Here is a 12,936-nt window from a genome sequence, read left to right as displayed (position 1 = left end):
TTGGTGGAGGCTTGAGCAGTATCTGCTCCCCGTTGTTTGCGGCTCCATCCTTTCCACTCTGCTGTTGTTACGTATCAAAGCTGTTTCGCTAACGCTACATGCCTTCCTCCTCCTCAGGGCATCCGTCATGTCTGAAGTTCTCCCCGGATTTAACATGCAACGTGAAGCGACTCCGGTGGCAGTGTATCGAATGCAAAACGTGCAGCTCCTGCCGGATCCAGGGCAAAAACGCGGTGAGTTTCATGTTCCGCTGATGGTTTGGATGCCTCGGTGGGTTTCCCCGCTCGTTTTTTTTCTCCCCCCCTAACGGCTCTCCAGTGAACAATCGGGGTTTACTTTTCCTAAAGACTCGGGCCCCGTGGGGTTTGAGACGGCGTTCCTCCTTTCATATAAAGCGCACGCGTAAAAGCGGAGCTCTCGGGCACAATTTTCAGCAAGCTGCACATCAGAGAGTCGGCTCCCCCACGCGCCTGTTTGAATATGTAGGCTGAGGGGCTGCCCACCGAACCTCATTTAAGCAGGTCAGAAACACTGCCACTGCTATTAAAGGCTTTAACAAGTTAATTTAGCTCCCGCGCACACTGCATACGCTCGTTTACATTGCTGTGAAATTAAAATTAGCCGCCGCGGTTAAGTGGGTTGCGTTGGCTCGACTCGATGTTGACTTTTCTTGGATTTACGTCGAGCGCGCATGGGGAGTTGTAGTTTTAGTTGTGGTTGATACAGACCTTTCCGGTGTTTGCAAACCGAAAGCTTACGCAGTCAACTTAAAACCCAAAGGCGTGCCCTGCCGATCGATTAGTCAACTAAAGGGGACGTTGGCTGTGAAACTGGCAAAAGCTCTATGATCTGACCCAAACTGCGCCCACGAGACCGCGACAGCACATGGGATAGTACAAAAAATAAAAGCATTTATGTGTAAAAAAAGATCAATTAAACGTATTCTTTACTCCCTAAACTTCACTCGCGGTATTTCAAACTGCCGTCCCATGTAAATCCTTATAATCTGAATAATGTACTTGGTCGACTAGTATAAAATGCTGCCAACTATTGACCGATTAATCACCTAAACGACTTAAGTCCGACAGCTGTAACAAGCAAATAACACCAGAGCCTCTTTCATCAACATTGCCACGTTTTTGTGTACATTACTAATGGTGCACCAGAAATATAGCCACAGAAGTTTGACAATTGATTTTCAGTTTTATTTCATCGAGCGCCACGAATCCTGCAAACAGTGATCTTTAGAAGGTGGAGATGGAAATTAGATATTGATTGTTATTAGGCCACTTGTTGCTGGAATCTAAAGAACGACCACTTGTCTGCGCTGTCTACAAACGTCAACATTTATGTCTTTATTTCGACTTTCTCTGCCTTTTGTTCTCTGCGCTGTGTGTACATGACAAACAAAGTGACACCGACGTTTGCGTTGTTCGTTTCAGGACGAGATGCTTTTCTGCGATTCGTGCGACCGAGGTTTCCACATGGAGTGCTGCGACCCTCCTCTGTCTCGAATGCCAAAAGGTGAGCCGCCTTGGTTTTTAAATTCACTCGGATTGGGCAGCCTGACTCGCATTTTGTTTTCCCATCTGTGTGAATGAATTGCCTTGTGTATGAATTGTGCTCTACAAATAAACTTGCCTTGCCTTGGTTTTATACTTAATTAGAAGATGACATAAGACTTAAGACTGCACAATATATCATAGAATTAACACGAGTTGCGAGTTATCCATGTCATTAACATCAACTTTATATGTGTTCAATGCATATTATGTGTAGAAAAAGGCAAATTTTTGCACAGTTTGAATACTTAATTGTACTTTAAGTCTGTTGAAATTGCCGTGGTTAAATACATCCACAGTGTTTTCGCCACAATAAGAAACTTTAGTCATCAAATACTGTATTTTTCTCATGTTGCGCAACCCAATCGTTTACCATGTTGTCACGTGCCCGTGATGAAAACATTACAGTATTGCCATGACAACTGAGCATTTAAATGGACAGAAGTGCTCACAAACGGCATCCATAAATAGTAGAACGTATATTACACTCAAAACACAATGCTTCGCTCTGGGTTTGACCCGCTGGGGCCTCATTAGGGCCCGTTTCTGTGCATCGGACGACCCCGTGTCTCACTACCCATGTATCGCCCTGGTGGCCACAGAGGGGATTGCACGGCTCATACCCCGACGCCATGAAAGTCACATTGCGTCGCTCGACAAGTCCATCGAGCCCGTGTTTTTCTTATAGATTTTCACTTTGCGCCATGTAATTGATTGTCATTGTGAAGCGGCTACATGTCTCTTTCTCTTTCCCTCCTCTCCTCCCTAATCTGGACCTATTTAATTCCCTCTCTCCCTTCTCTTTCTTTCTCTTTTTACATCTATTACTTTCTCTCCTCTACCTCTTTCCTTCTCTCTCGTTGTCTCTCTGCTTCCCTCTCTCTTGCCCTCTTTTTTCTTTCTCTCTCTCCTCTGTCCTCTCCCCTCCCTTCTTCCTCTCTCTTCCTCTTTCCCCTCTCGCCTCCCTTCCGTTTCTCTCTTCCTCTTTCCTATCTTTCCCTTCGGTTTCTTCCTGTCTCTCCTCTGTCTTCCCCTCCCTTCATTTTCTCTCTTCCTCTTTCCCCTCTCGCCTCCCTGCCGTTTCTCTCTTCCTCTTTCCTCTCTTTCCTCTCTGTTTCTTTCTCACATCCTCTCTCTCCTCTCCCCCCTCACTGTCTCCTTCTCTCTGTTTCTATGTGGCTCTCTCTCCTCCCTCTTTACACACTTTCTCCCCCATTGTCTGTCTTTCCCCTTCTCCATTTTTCATCTCTCTCTCTCTCTCTCTCTCCCTCTCCCTCCTCCTCTGCACCTCTCTCTCTCCTCCTCCCTCCTCCTCGGTGTCCTCCTCTTCACTGTGTGTTGTGTTTCTGGCTGCCCTTCAGGGACATGGATCTGCCAAGTGTGCAGGCCCAAGGAGAACGGCAAGAAGCTGCTCCACCAGAAAGCCCACCAGATCAAGCGGCGGTATGCAAAGCCACTCGGACGTCCCAGGAACAAGCTGAAACAAAGATTGTGAGTCACACACGCCGTTTCTGCAATTTCAGTGACAGTTATTGTTTAAAGATAATGAGCACCAACATTCAGATGACGCTTTGTTCTGAAGGGATCAATCAAGGAGCAACCACTGACTTGTTCATGTCATAGCAGCGCGGTTACCAGTCCAAGTGCTTTAGCTTCCCGTACAATTAAAATCATGAGAAAAGCATCTGATGTGCTGCCGTGGCTGATAAGCGATATTTGCAGAGACCGATATTTTAATTTAAAATCCATCCCATCCATCCATCCATCCATCCATTTTCTACCGCTTGTTCCCTTTCGGGGTCGCGGGTGACTGGAGCCTATCCCAGTGACTTCGGGCCTTAGATCCCACAAAATGACAAATCAACTTTTCTCTTGTGTTTATCTGGAAAGTAAAATCATCTCTTGCATGATTGTGTATAAACATATTTGAGCTTAATCTCACTTCCATTTTTACTCTGTAGTCCAGACATGTCCAAACTATGGCCCGGGGGCCAAATGCGAGCCTCAAACCAATTTTTGTTGGCCCTCCGGCTTCCTGCTAAGTTGGTCCAAACAACAAAAAGTAGTACTTTTTACTGTCAAATTGGGAAAATTCAAGAATTTTGATGTTATACAAACCTAATATTAATTATGTTCCAAGTCTTATTAAAAGTGTGGAGGCATCGAAATAATGTTAAATGCAAAATGTTGAATAATTCACTTCATCATCATCGTTTGTGGCCCTCTGCTCTGTATAAGTTTCAAAATGCGGCTCTCGGTGAAAAAGGTTTGGACACTCCTGGTTTAGTCTGTTCAAAGAGGACAAACACACATCCCCAAAAAATATCGGCGCCAAATATCAGCTGATACCGATATCGGCTCAAAAAAGGTTTCTAGAACCGACATGTAATAACGCTTTACACAAGAGGTGGGATGAGGAGATACAATGCAAAGATGAAACAGTGACTTTTGACGTGATATAATGTTATGTATTTACCTATGGGTGAGTTGTACACATGTGTGGTGGGGTGTGATATGATATAATCGGGCATCGTTCAGACTTGCACTCAAACCTTTGTGTCGCCCTCAGCTCCCTCCCGTCCTCACAAAGCCCCGTGTCTCTGTGTTGCAGGTGTTTGAGTGGCGGTGGCAGCAGCTCGGCAGCACTGGCAGGCCGGGGGGCACCTGGTAGGGCTCAAAAGATTTCCGTCTGTTCCACAAATCCATCTGGTCATGCTGCATCTGTGACGGACACCAGGGGGCCTCGTTGTGCAGTCGAAATCACCTCCTCCTCCTCCTCTTCCTCCTCCTCCTCCTCCTCCTCCTCCTCCTCCTCCTCCTCCTCCTCCCCCCCCTCCCTTCCCCCCCTCACCTCCACCTCAGCCACACTCACCGTAAACAAGAAAACCAAAGGGCTAATCGACGGGCTTTCCAAATTCTTTACCCCTTCCCCCGTGGGACGCCGCACGCGAGCCGTCTCTTTAGACCGGCCCCCAAAACTGTCCGCGGAGCCGCTCACTCCGAGCCCGGATTCGACCCCCAAAACCCCGCCGTCTCTTCCAGTCCCGCCGCACTCGCTGCCGGGCCTTAGCCCAAGCGTGCACGTCTCCAGCAGCTCCACATCGGCTAACTCGCCCCAGAGTTCTTCCAGTCAGTCGAGCGTGCCGTCCCTGACTAGCTTGTGCACTAACAGCCACGTGAAAGGCCTGTTTGACGGACTCTCTCACATATTTACCACTCAGGGCCAGTCACGGAAAAAGAGGCTCCCTTGCTACGCGCCGCCCCGACGCCATAAAACCCAAGTCGAGTTCAAAGCGGGGCCCAAGCCACTCCCCAAGGCCGAGTTTAGCAATAGCAAGAGCAGGCTTCCAGGATGCTCCCGAGGATTTAAGCTGGTCAGTCATTTTAAGCGTAACCCCTTCCTAAAAAAGCACAGGACCCTAGGCAGGTTGCGGTATAGGGTGAGTCCACACAAGGGGGCGCTGTCTCCAGGAAAGGCAGACTTGAAAGATGGACAAGATAAAGCAGAGAATGTTCATGGTAAGCAAGGATTTACCTGCACCGCGTGTCCTTACCCTCTTACAGGCCTGTCACGATAACGCATTTTCATCTGCAATTTACTGCAACAGAAAAGAGCTAAATCAACAGTATTATGTAAACGACTATAATCCTAAAGTAAATTAAATGTACTATAATATTTAACAACATGAGCTGCAATAAGAATCAAACACTTAAAGGGGCACTATGTAGCTTTTCTGGTGGAGTGGCCGTCACCTGCTCGTCTCCGTGGAGGCAGGGGCGGTTCCAGAGAGTGGCCTCATCTCTGATTGGCCACGTCAGGTCCCACCCATATTGGGGTTGAACCACTTTTTTTGTAATTTAACTCGGAATTTTGTAACAATTTGATTTAAAAAGAATGAACAGACACAAATATTTGTAATTCTTAGTATCTATTTGCTAAAAATATAAAATGTAAGTGTTAAACTCTCAAAATTATTACTTAAAATCTGTTAAAAGTCTGGACACGCCCCTACATGGAAGTGCCTGGAATGTTTCACAGTATGCCCATTAAACTCGTATCTCCATGGAGACACGCAGGTCAGATCCGCGGAAAGGCGAGCCCGCACACGTGTAATACAAACACTAGACACGTTTAATGCCCTCTTGTGGTACACACGCAGCAGAAAAGTGACATAGTGCTCCTTTAAGTTGTATAATGAGTCCTGGACGTAACATGGAACCACCAACAGCTCAAATGTTACTGCACGACAAAACATAACGTTAAAGGAAAGTACAGAGGATAAATATATTTATGTAAAAGGCAAATAACACATGTAAGGATATGTTATAGTACTTATCGTGACAGGCCAACCCTCTTAAGCTTCTTTTTACTTTTGTTTTGGTTGATTTTCTTCGTAGACTACTAGAGCTAACCCAGCCTACTAATCCCCTCATTTCGTTTCCTAACCCCAGTTTCGTTGCGTTTTTTTAACTCTTTTTTTTTGGGCTGCGGGCTTTCCACGTAGCTTCTCATTCCTCCCGCCGCCCGGTCGCTTCTGTCGCTGTGCATGGCCCCCCCTCTGACCCCCCCGCGCCGCCACCAAAAGGACCGGGAACGCAGTGGACCCAGGATGAACTGAACGGATGGTGATCTGCACGTGCAGCGGGAGCGTCTATCTTTCGAAAGCAAAACCAATTCTAAAAGTGTCAAAATTATACAAGCGTTATCTATATTTGATTGCGAATAACTGACTTTATCTTCATTACAGACGAGCAGTTTTCAGATGACAAAAATTATGATTAAAATGATGATTTAAAAAGATGATTATAAAGCGCGGTTGGTAACACTGTCTAATCAATACTCAAAACAAACTAAAATAACACAGATTTATAGCTGTGGTGAAAGTACTAAACTTTGTTACTTAGGTAAAAACACAGATACAGACGTTTACTTTACTATTAAGTAAAAGTATCAGCTTAAAAAATGTACTTACAGTAAAAGTACCTCACTCTAATTTTGAGAGCTATTTAAGAGTTAAATGTAGCTTCTCATTTTTAATTATATATTTATGTTTCTTCAAAGGTGGGACCAAATCAAATGATAAAATACTACTTTTTAAGTCCAGTTGAATCTAGTGCATTACGGATCAAGTAAATTAAGGGTTAAGTAAAAAGGATCCACAGTTAAAGTTAACAAATTAAGTTCAGTTACCTAAACATTTTAGTACAACAAAAACACCTCACGTCTATTTTTGGCTGAAATAATACGCAGTGGGGCTTTAAATTAGGGCTGCAACAATTGATTGACTAATGACTATAAAAAATAACTGATAATTATTATTTGGACTCTACAAACTCTAAAACACACACAATTGGACATGGCATTATTAAATAAAAACAGCAAAAAAGTATTCACAATGTCTGTGGTTCACCACTAATACTCTTTGTTTGTAAATATTCTCTATGTAAAGGCCTTTAGTCGCGATGTTTTAGCCTTTATTTGGTGGATAACGTATTTAAAAAGTCTCACTAAACAATAGAAATAATCGTTTAAACTAAAATAGTCGTTAAAAACCGCCCTGTGCAGTTCTTTGTGACGTTCCACCACAGGTTTAGTCAAGTACACAAATACTAGAAAAGCAACTGCTCCATGTGGTTTATCGTGTGTGTGAGACGCTCAAATCGATAATCGTATTCCTGGTCGTCGTCGTGGTTCCTGGGTCCACTCGGTGCCCGTCTTTGTCCCGTCCTCCCGCTCGCTCCTTGACCCTGCCGTTGTGGGCGGGACAGCATTCACCCTCCCTCTGTCTCCTCCATGTCTCCTCCAGCGCTCCATCACTCCACACACACCTACACACACACACACACCTACACACACGCACATGCACACACACACACTCACACAATGACCTGACCCCCACACCACTCACTAGAAAGAACGCCGTGTCGCACTGATAAACGGGCACGTCGAGATCGTTCGGTTAATCGATTATCGTGAGAGCTTAAAAATAATAATTGTGACCATTTTATAAGCAAAATTTAGTCTTTTTTACTGCTTAGTTTAGTTAAAAACAGATCTATTGAGTTATTTCCCAGCACTTTACAATAGGCCAGCTTAGTAGATAGTTGCAATACACTGCAATATAATTGCAGAGTGTCATTGTGTTTAGTAGCAGTAGTAGTAAAAATATATATATATATACTTGATACTTTTGTCGAGTACTATAACTTGTACTTTAGTAATTTGTACTTGAGGTAACTGTATTTAGTTGAAAACAGATTTATTGAGTTGTTTTATAGCATCTAGATCTACAATAGTTTTTGTTTTTGTTTTTGTTTGGATGCCTCCCCTTCCTTATTTTATTTTATTTTTTACTTAATTTGTTCTCTGGTCTTGTCTTGTTTGTTTTTGTTGTTTTAAGTTTTAAATTAAATTAAAATAAATTCCTAAAATGAATGCATAAATAAAATAGGTAAAATAGGAAACAAAATTAAGAAATTAAATACAAATAAAAAATAAAATAAAATAAATAAAATAAATAAAATAAATAAAATAAATAAAATAAATAAAATAAATAAAATAAAATAAATAAAATAAATAAAATAAATAAAATAAATAAAATAAATAAAATAAATAAAATAAATAAAATAAAATATAATGATAATGATAATGATAATTTAACAAAATCAAAAATACAAGTAGATGTTTAAAAATCTACTTGTAAAAGTGCTAGTGAATGTGAGTATGTTGGCACGTATTGCTATCCCCAAAAAGATAATAAGTTAAAAAATTCAAGTTAGTAGTAGAAGTATTTTCAGCTCAGTTGATAGTTATAATTGCAGAGTTTGTAGTAGTTTGTTGCAATGGCTCTAGCTGTAGTAGTCAAAAGTAAATACATCTTCTGCTTGAGTAATTCTATCTTAGCAAAGTAGATGACTGATTCCTGAGCTTTTCCTTCACCTCGGCTTAAAATAGACGTTGTTTTGTGTCTGCGAACGATGAGGCATTGATGTCTGTACTTAAATTACTGCTGCTGCTGCTTTGAGAGCTGCTGCTTCCTGCTCTCTCCGGCGCCGCATCCGCTTTTGAAAACAAACTGTCTCGAGCGATGACTAAGCTCTTCAAAGCAGTTACGCAATTAGAGCGCTCTCGTTCCTCCTGCGTTACGCTTGGGATTTTTACACAAACGGGCAAAGAGGATACTTTACCTTTGAGATGCACGCGCTCTTTGCATTTGTGTAGAATAAGAATATTAATAATAATAATAATAGAGTTTGGCAATGTATACAGTTTTGTCTGTATGCAAGATAATATGTAAATTGGTGTAGAATTGATAGAAAATGGTAATATTGTGCACACTGGAATAAATAACACCTTTAGATAAGATAACTTGCAATAATGTATCTTTTTTGTATATTTGATTGTCTTAAAGTAAACTTAAAAAAATATCTTCTTTTACTTAAAATAAGAAAAAAGACGAGCCTTTTCTAACTTAAAATTAAAAAACTAAATGCTACTACACTAGAAACAACAACAAAACATGTTCTGTTGGCAAATTTTATTTTTAAAAAGTCAAAATGTACTTAGAATCAATCACTTAAAACTTATTAGCTCATTCAAATGGTAAATGTTTCCAGTGCGTAGACTATAAAAACAAGAAACATTGCTGTATTCTATGACGATGCCTCAAAACCTTATTTTAATTGCGAATTGTGGTAGAGTTGGGCAATATATATAATTTATTGCTAGATGATATTGAAATCGTTCTAAGGTACAGTTTATTTTTATTTTGCGGCTCAAATGTAATAAGAAAACTTTCGAGAAGTGCTGGTTACAAATTAAAGGACATAAACTTTCAATCAAACATTTTAACGAGGGTAAAAAATGAATTGTCAAATAATCCTTTTAAGTTTTCTGAATTATACACAGACAGACTCCAAAACAGGCCGTGCGCAAAGACAAGAGGTTTAATGACACAGACGGAGCAGTAATTAGCCTCAAATGTCACAAGAAACGGGGGGAAACAGTTTTGTTGTTGATATATTCTATGACGATGTTCTCAAGCAGTAACTCTGAAGCTTCATTTCAGTCAAATTGAGTAAAAATATCATATTCCCGAGCCTTTCACAATCCAAACAACAAATCAAAATACAAAGAATAAACACCATCAGATTACTTGGATCAGAATAAGTCAGTAAATATTCTGATAATACTTTTGCGTCAATATTGCCCACCTCTGCTTTTGTTAAAACCTCACACACCTTTTTTGCACATTTCTGATTAATTCCAACTACATCATCTGCTTAACGGCATGATCCAGTTTAAATATATACGCGGAGATACATTTTCGCCTGCCCCTCTTCGCGGAACACAGAGCGTGGACGTGCGCGTTATCGCCGTGTTATATCGTGTCGTGTGGTTGTGGTCAAACAGGACTGAACGGGGAGCTGAGGGTGAAGAAAGAGGCTGAAACGGCCGCCATGTCCCGGGAACACGTCAGCGAGGAGGACATCGAGACGTTCAGCAGAGTACAGGAGCTCGCTGCGCAGGTGAGGCGTGATCAAAGGTGCAAATGCATCGGTGTTTGTCTGATTTATCGACTTTTTCTGACTGTTTATGGTGGTCTTTTGTTTGACCCGCAGCAGCATTGGTGTAGTCCTGTTTTAGGCCTGGTTTGGACCGAGAATAGTCCTGTTTTAGACCTGGTTTGGACCAAGAATAGTTCTGTTTTAGACCTGGTTTGGACCAAGAATAGTCCTGTTTTAGGCCTGGTTTGGACCGAGAATAGTCCTGTTTTAGACCTGGTTTGAACCAAGAATAGTCCTGTTTTAGACCTAGTTTGGACCAAGAATAGTCCTGTTTTAGACCTGGTTTGTACCAAGAATAGTCCTGTTTTAGGCCTGGTTTGGACCTAGAATAGTCCTGTTTTAGACCTGGTTTGTACCAAGAATAGTCCTGTTTTAGGCCTGGTTTGGACCTAGAATAGTCCTGTTTTAAGCCTGGTTTCAACCAAGAATAGTCCTGTTTTAGACCTGGTTTGGACTAAGAATAGTCCTGTTTTAGGCCTGGTTTGGACCAAGAATAGTCCTGTTTTAGACCTGGTTTAGACCGAGAATAGTTCCGTTTTAGACCTGGTTTGGACCAAGAATAGTCCTGTTTTAGGCCTGGTTTGGACCGAGAATAGTCCTGTTTTAGACCTGGTTTAGATCTGGCGGTACTTGGAAGGTCACATATTTCCTCAGGTGGTATTTGATGTGAAAAGTTTGCCAAAAAACCTGGCGTATTTTGTCAATAATGGTCGCTTTTTGGCTCTATTGAATTGCACTGTAGATTCAGATGTTTGAACTCTGGTAGATCTTTCTTCAGCCTAGACATGGATTTCTGTTGTGCTGTGTTGAGTCTACACCTTATTTAATGCCAGGAAAAAATAAATACATTTTTAAAAGTAGAGCTAGACCAGTATATCGGTTGGCCAATTATATCAGGCCAATATTTGCACTTTTTAGTTTTGGCTATCGAGCTAAATCTCCAACATGGGCCGATATTTTGTTTGTTGGTTTGATTTCATACACTGCTCTCTTATTATACTTGTAAAAGGATCAATATAGGCTCTAAATATCGGACAGAAAACATTTTGCTTTGCGTCTAACGTTTTCTCTGGGTTCTAATAAATCAGTATTGACCAAAAAAAGCATATTTTTGTTGATCTTGATTAAAAAGATACAGTTAATTCAATAGTATAAGATGAAAAGACCTAGATATAGTGTTGTATTTGAGAGTTTCATGTACGTTTGACCAGTGCAGTGGCATATTTTGGTTAGTGCTTCAGCCTAAAAACAAGAAGGTTCTAAGTTTTAGTCCCATGACAGGGCGGGACTTGACTTTGTCCAGTTTGCATGTTCTCCCCGTGTTGGTGTAGGGATTTTCCGGGGGCTTCAGTTCATTCGAACACCAAAAACATGATAATAAAGTCTCCTCTGTGGCCTGGACTCTTGTGAAAATAAGATTCAAACCCGCAATAGATGATCCCAGTAAACAAAATACACGTGAATGAAGTGTATCACATTGTTGATGTTTTGTTCGACAGAGAACCGGTGTTCCGACCAGCGACTCGGCGCGATTTCCCTCCGTCATCGAATTCGGAAAGTACGAGATCCAGACGTGGTATTCGTCGCCGTATCCTCCTGAATATTCAAGGTAAACCCTCTCCCAGTTTCAAATAATATTCAACGTTTTTGTTCATCGTGAGGTTTTAAAGGATTAGGAGTGAGTACCGTTGTTTCCGGAGTATAAGTCGCACCAGCCAAAACAATAAATCATAGAGAATTAAAACATATATAAGTCGCATTTTGGGGGGAAATTTATTTGATAAAATCCAAGACCAAGAACAGACATTTCATCTTGAAATGCAATTTAAAATAATAACAGATGAGAGAACATGGTGAATAGGTGTACATATGCTAACGCTAACACCGTCAGCTACATGAGGCACAGACAGAACTGTGGTAAGTGTCTGGTATGTTAACGTAACATATTAACAGTTATTCAGATAACTATAGCATAAAGAACATGCTAACAAGTTTAGCAAAGCATCAGTTTTACCCCAAATCACTAAATCCATTGAATTCTTCTTCCTCTGTGTCACTTCTGAACAACTCCACAAACTCCAGAGGTAGAGGAAGTGCAGATTCTTCTTCTGCGTCACTTAGAGCCTAGAGCGCCCTCTTGTGGTTGCCATGTGAAATTCGGTTGCCAGTGTGAAAATAACAAATAATATCACGTATAAGTTGCTCCAGAGTATAAGTTGGCCAAAACTATGAAACAATCAGCAACTTATAGTCCAGAAAATACGGTATATCAGATCAACAGCTCGTGGCAGATGTTTTAGGGTTAAAGTTTCCAGATTCGGGCACGTACAGAGGAAGAATGATGAATGTATTTGTTGAACAATTCTTCGATTTATAGATGTAGTGAACGGTTACAAGACGTTAGCCGACTGTTTATTTATAATGTGTAAAATGTCCTCGATTAAAAAATGAATGCCTTCTTTCTCTTTTTGTCTCATCCGCAGACTACAAAAGCTTTATCTGTGCGAGTTCTGTCTGAAATACATGAGAAGCAAAAACATTCTCCAGAGGCACGCGAAAAAGTGCGGCTGGTTCCACCCGCCCGCCGACGAGATCTACCGCAAGGACGACCTCTCTGTGTTCGAGGTGAGACGGCGTTTGAGGGGAAAACTGCCATAACGTGACGGCGAAAAGTCTGTCACGACATCCACAATCAAAACTAGATATTAGAAGATACTGAATTCTGTTTTTGTGTGTGTTAAAATGTGTCCAAATTGTCCAAGTTTAGAAAAGGAGTCTAGAAATTACCACGTTTTCTTATTGTTCC

General features: G+C 41.4%; 1 protein-coding gene across 3 annotated transcripts in view; it reads left to right on the top strand.

Annotated features, from left to right (window-relative positions):
- The window catches only part of kat6b (K(lysine) acetyltransferase 6B), a 61,733-nt gene that overhangs the window by 27,346 nt on the left and 21,451 nt on the right, over positions 1-12,936 (top strand). For 2 of the 3 annotated variants that reach the window (XM_072455624.1, XM_072455622.1), the window contains exons 4-10: positions 118-233; positions 1,443-1,524; positions 2,924-3,053; positions 4,174-5,081; positions 9,976-10,091; positions 11,630-11,739; positions 12,614-12,755. In XM_072455624.1, coding sequence (XP_072311725.1) covers positions 118-233; positions 1,443-1,524; positions 2,924-3,053; positions 4,174-5,081; positions 9,976-10,091; positions 11,630-11,739; positions 12,614-12,755 — 1,604 coding nt within the window. The remainder of the gene's footprint in view (positions 1-117; positions 234-1,442; positions 1,525-2,923; positions 3,054-4,173; positions 5,082-9,975; positions 10,092-11,629; positions 11,740-12,613; positions 12,756-12,936) is intronic. The other variant, XM_072455625.1, reaches the window with a different exon arrangement.

Source organism: Eucyclogobius newberryi, unplaced genomic scaffold (genome assembly GCF_026437365.1).
Source record: "Eucyclogobius newberryi isolate DKJ021-1_F unplaced genomic scaffold, fEucNew1.0.hap1 SCAF_20, whole genome shotgun sequence".
Taxonomy (NCBI): Eukaryota; Metazoa; Chordata; class Actinopteri; order Gobiiformes; family Gobiidae; genus Eucyclogobius; species Eucyclogobius newberryi.
Note: the sequence above shows the minus strand (reverse complement) of the source record. Positions and strands in the feature narration are given on the sequence as shown.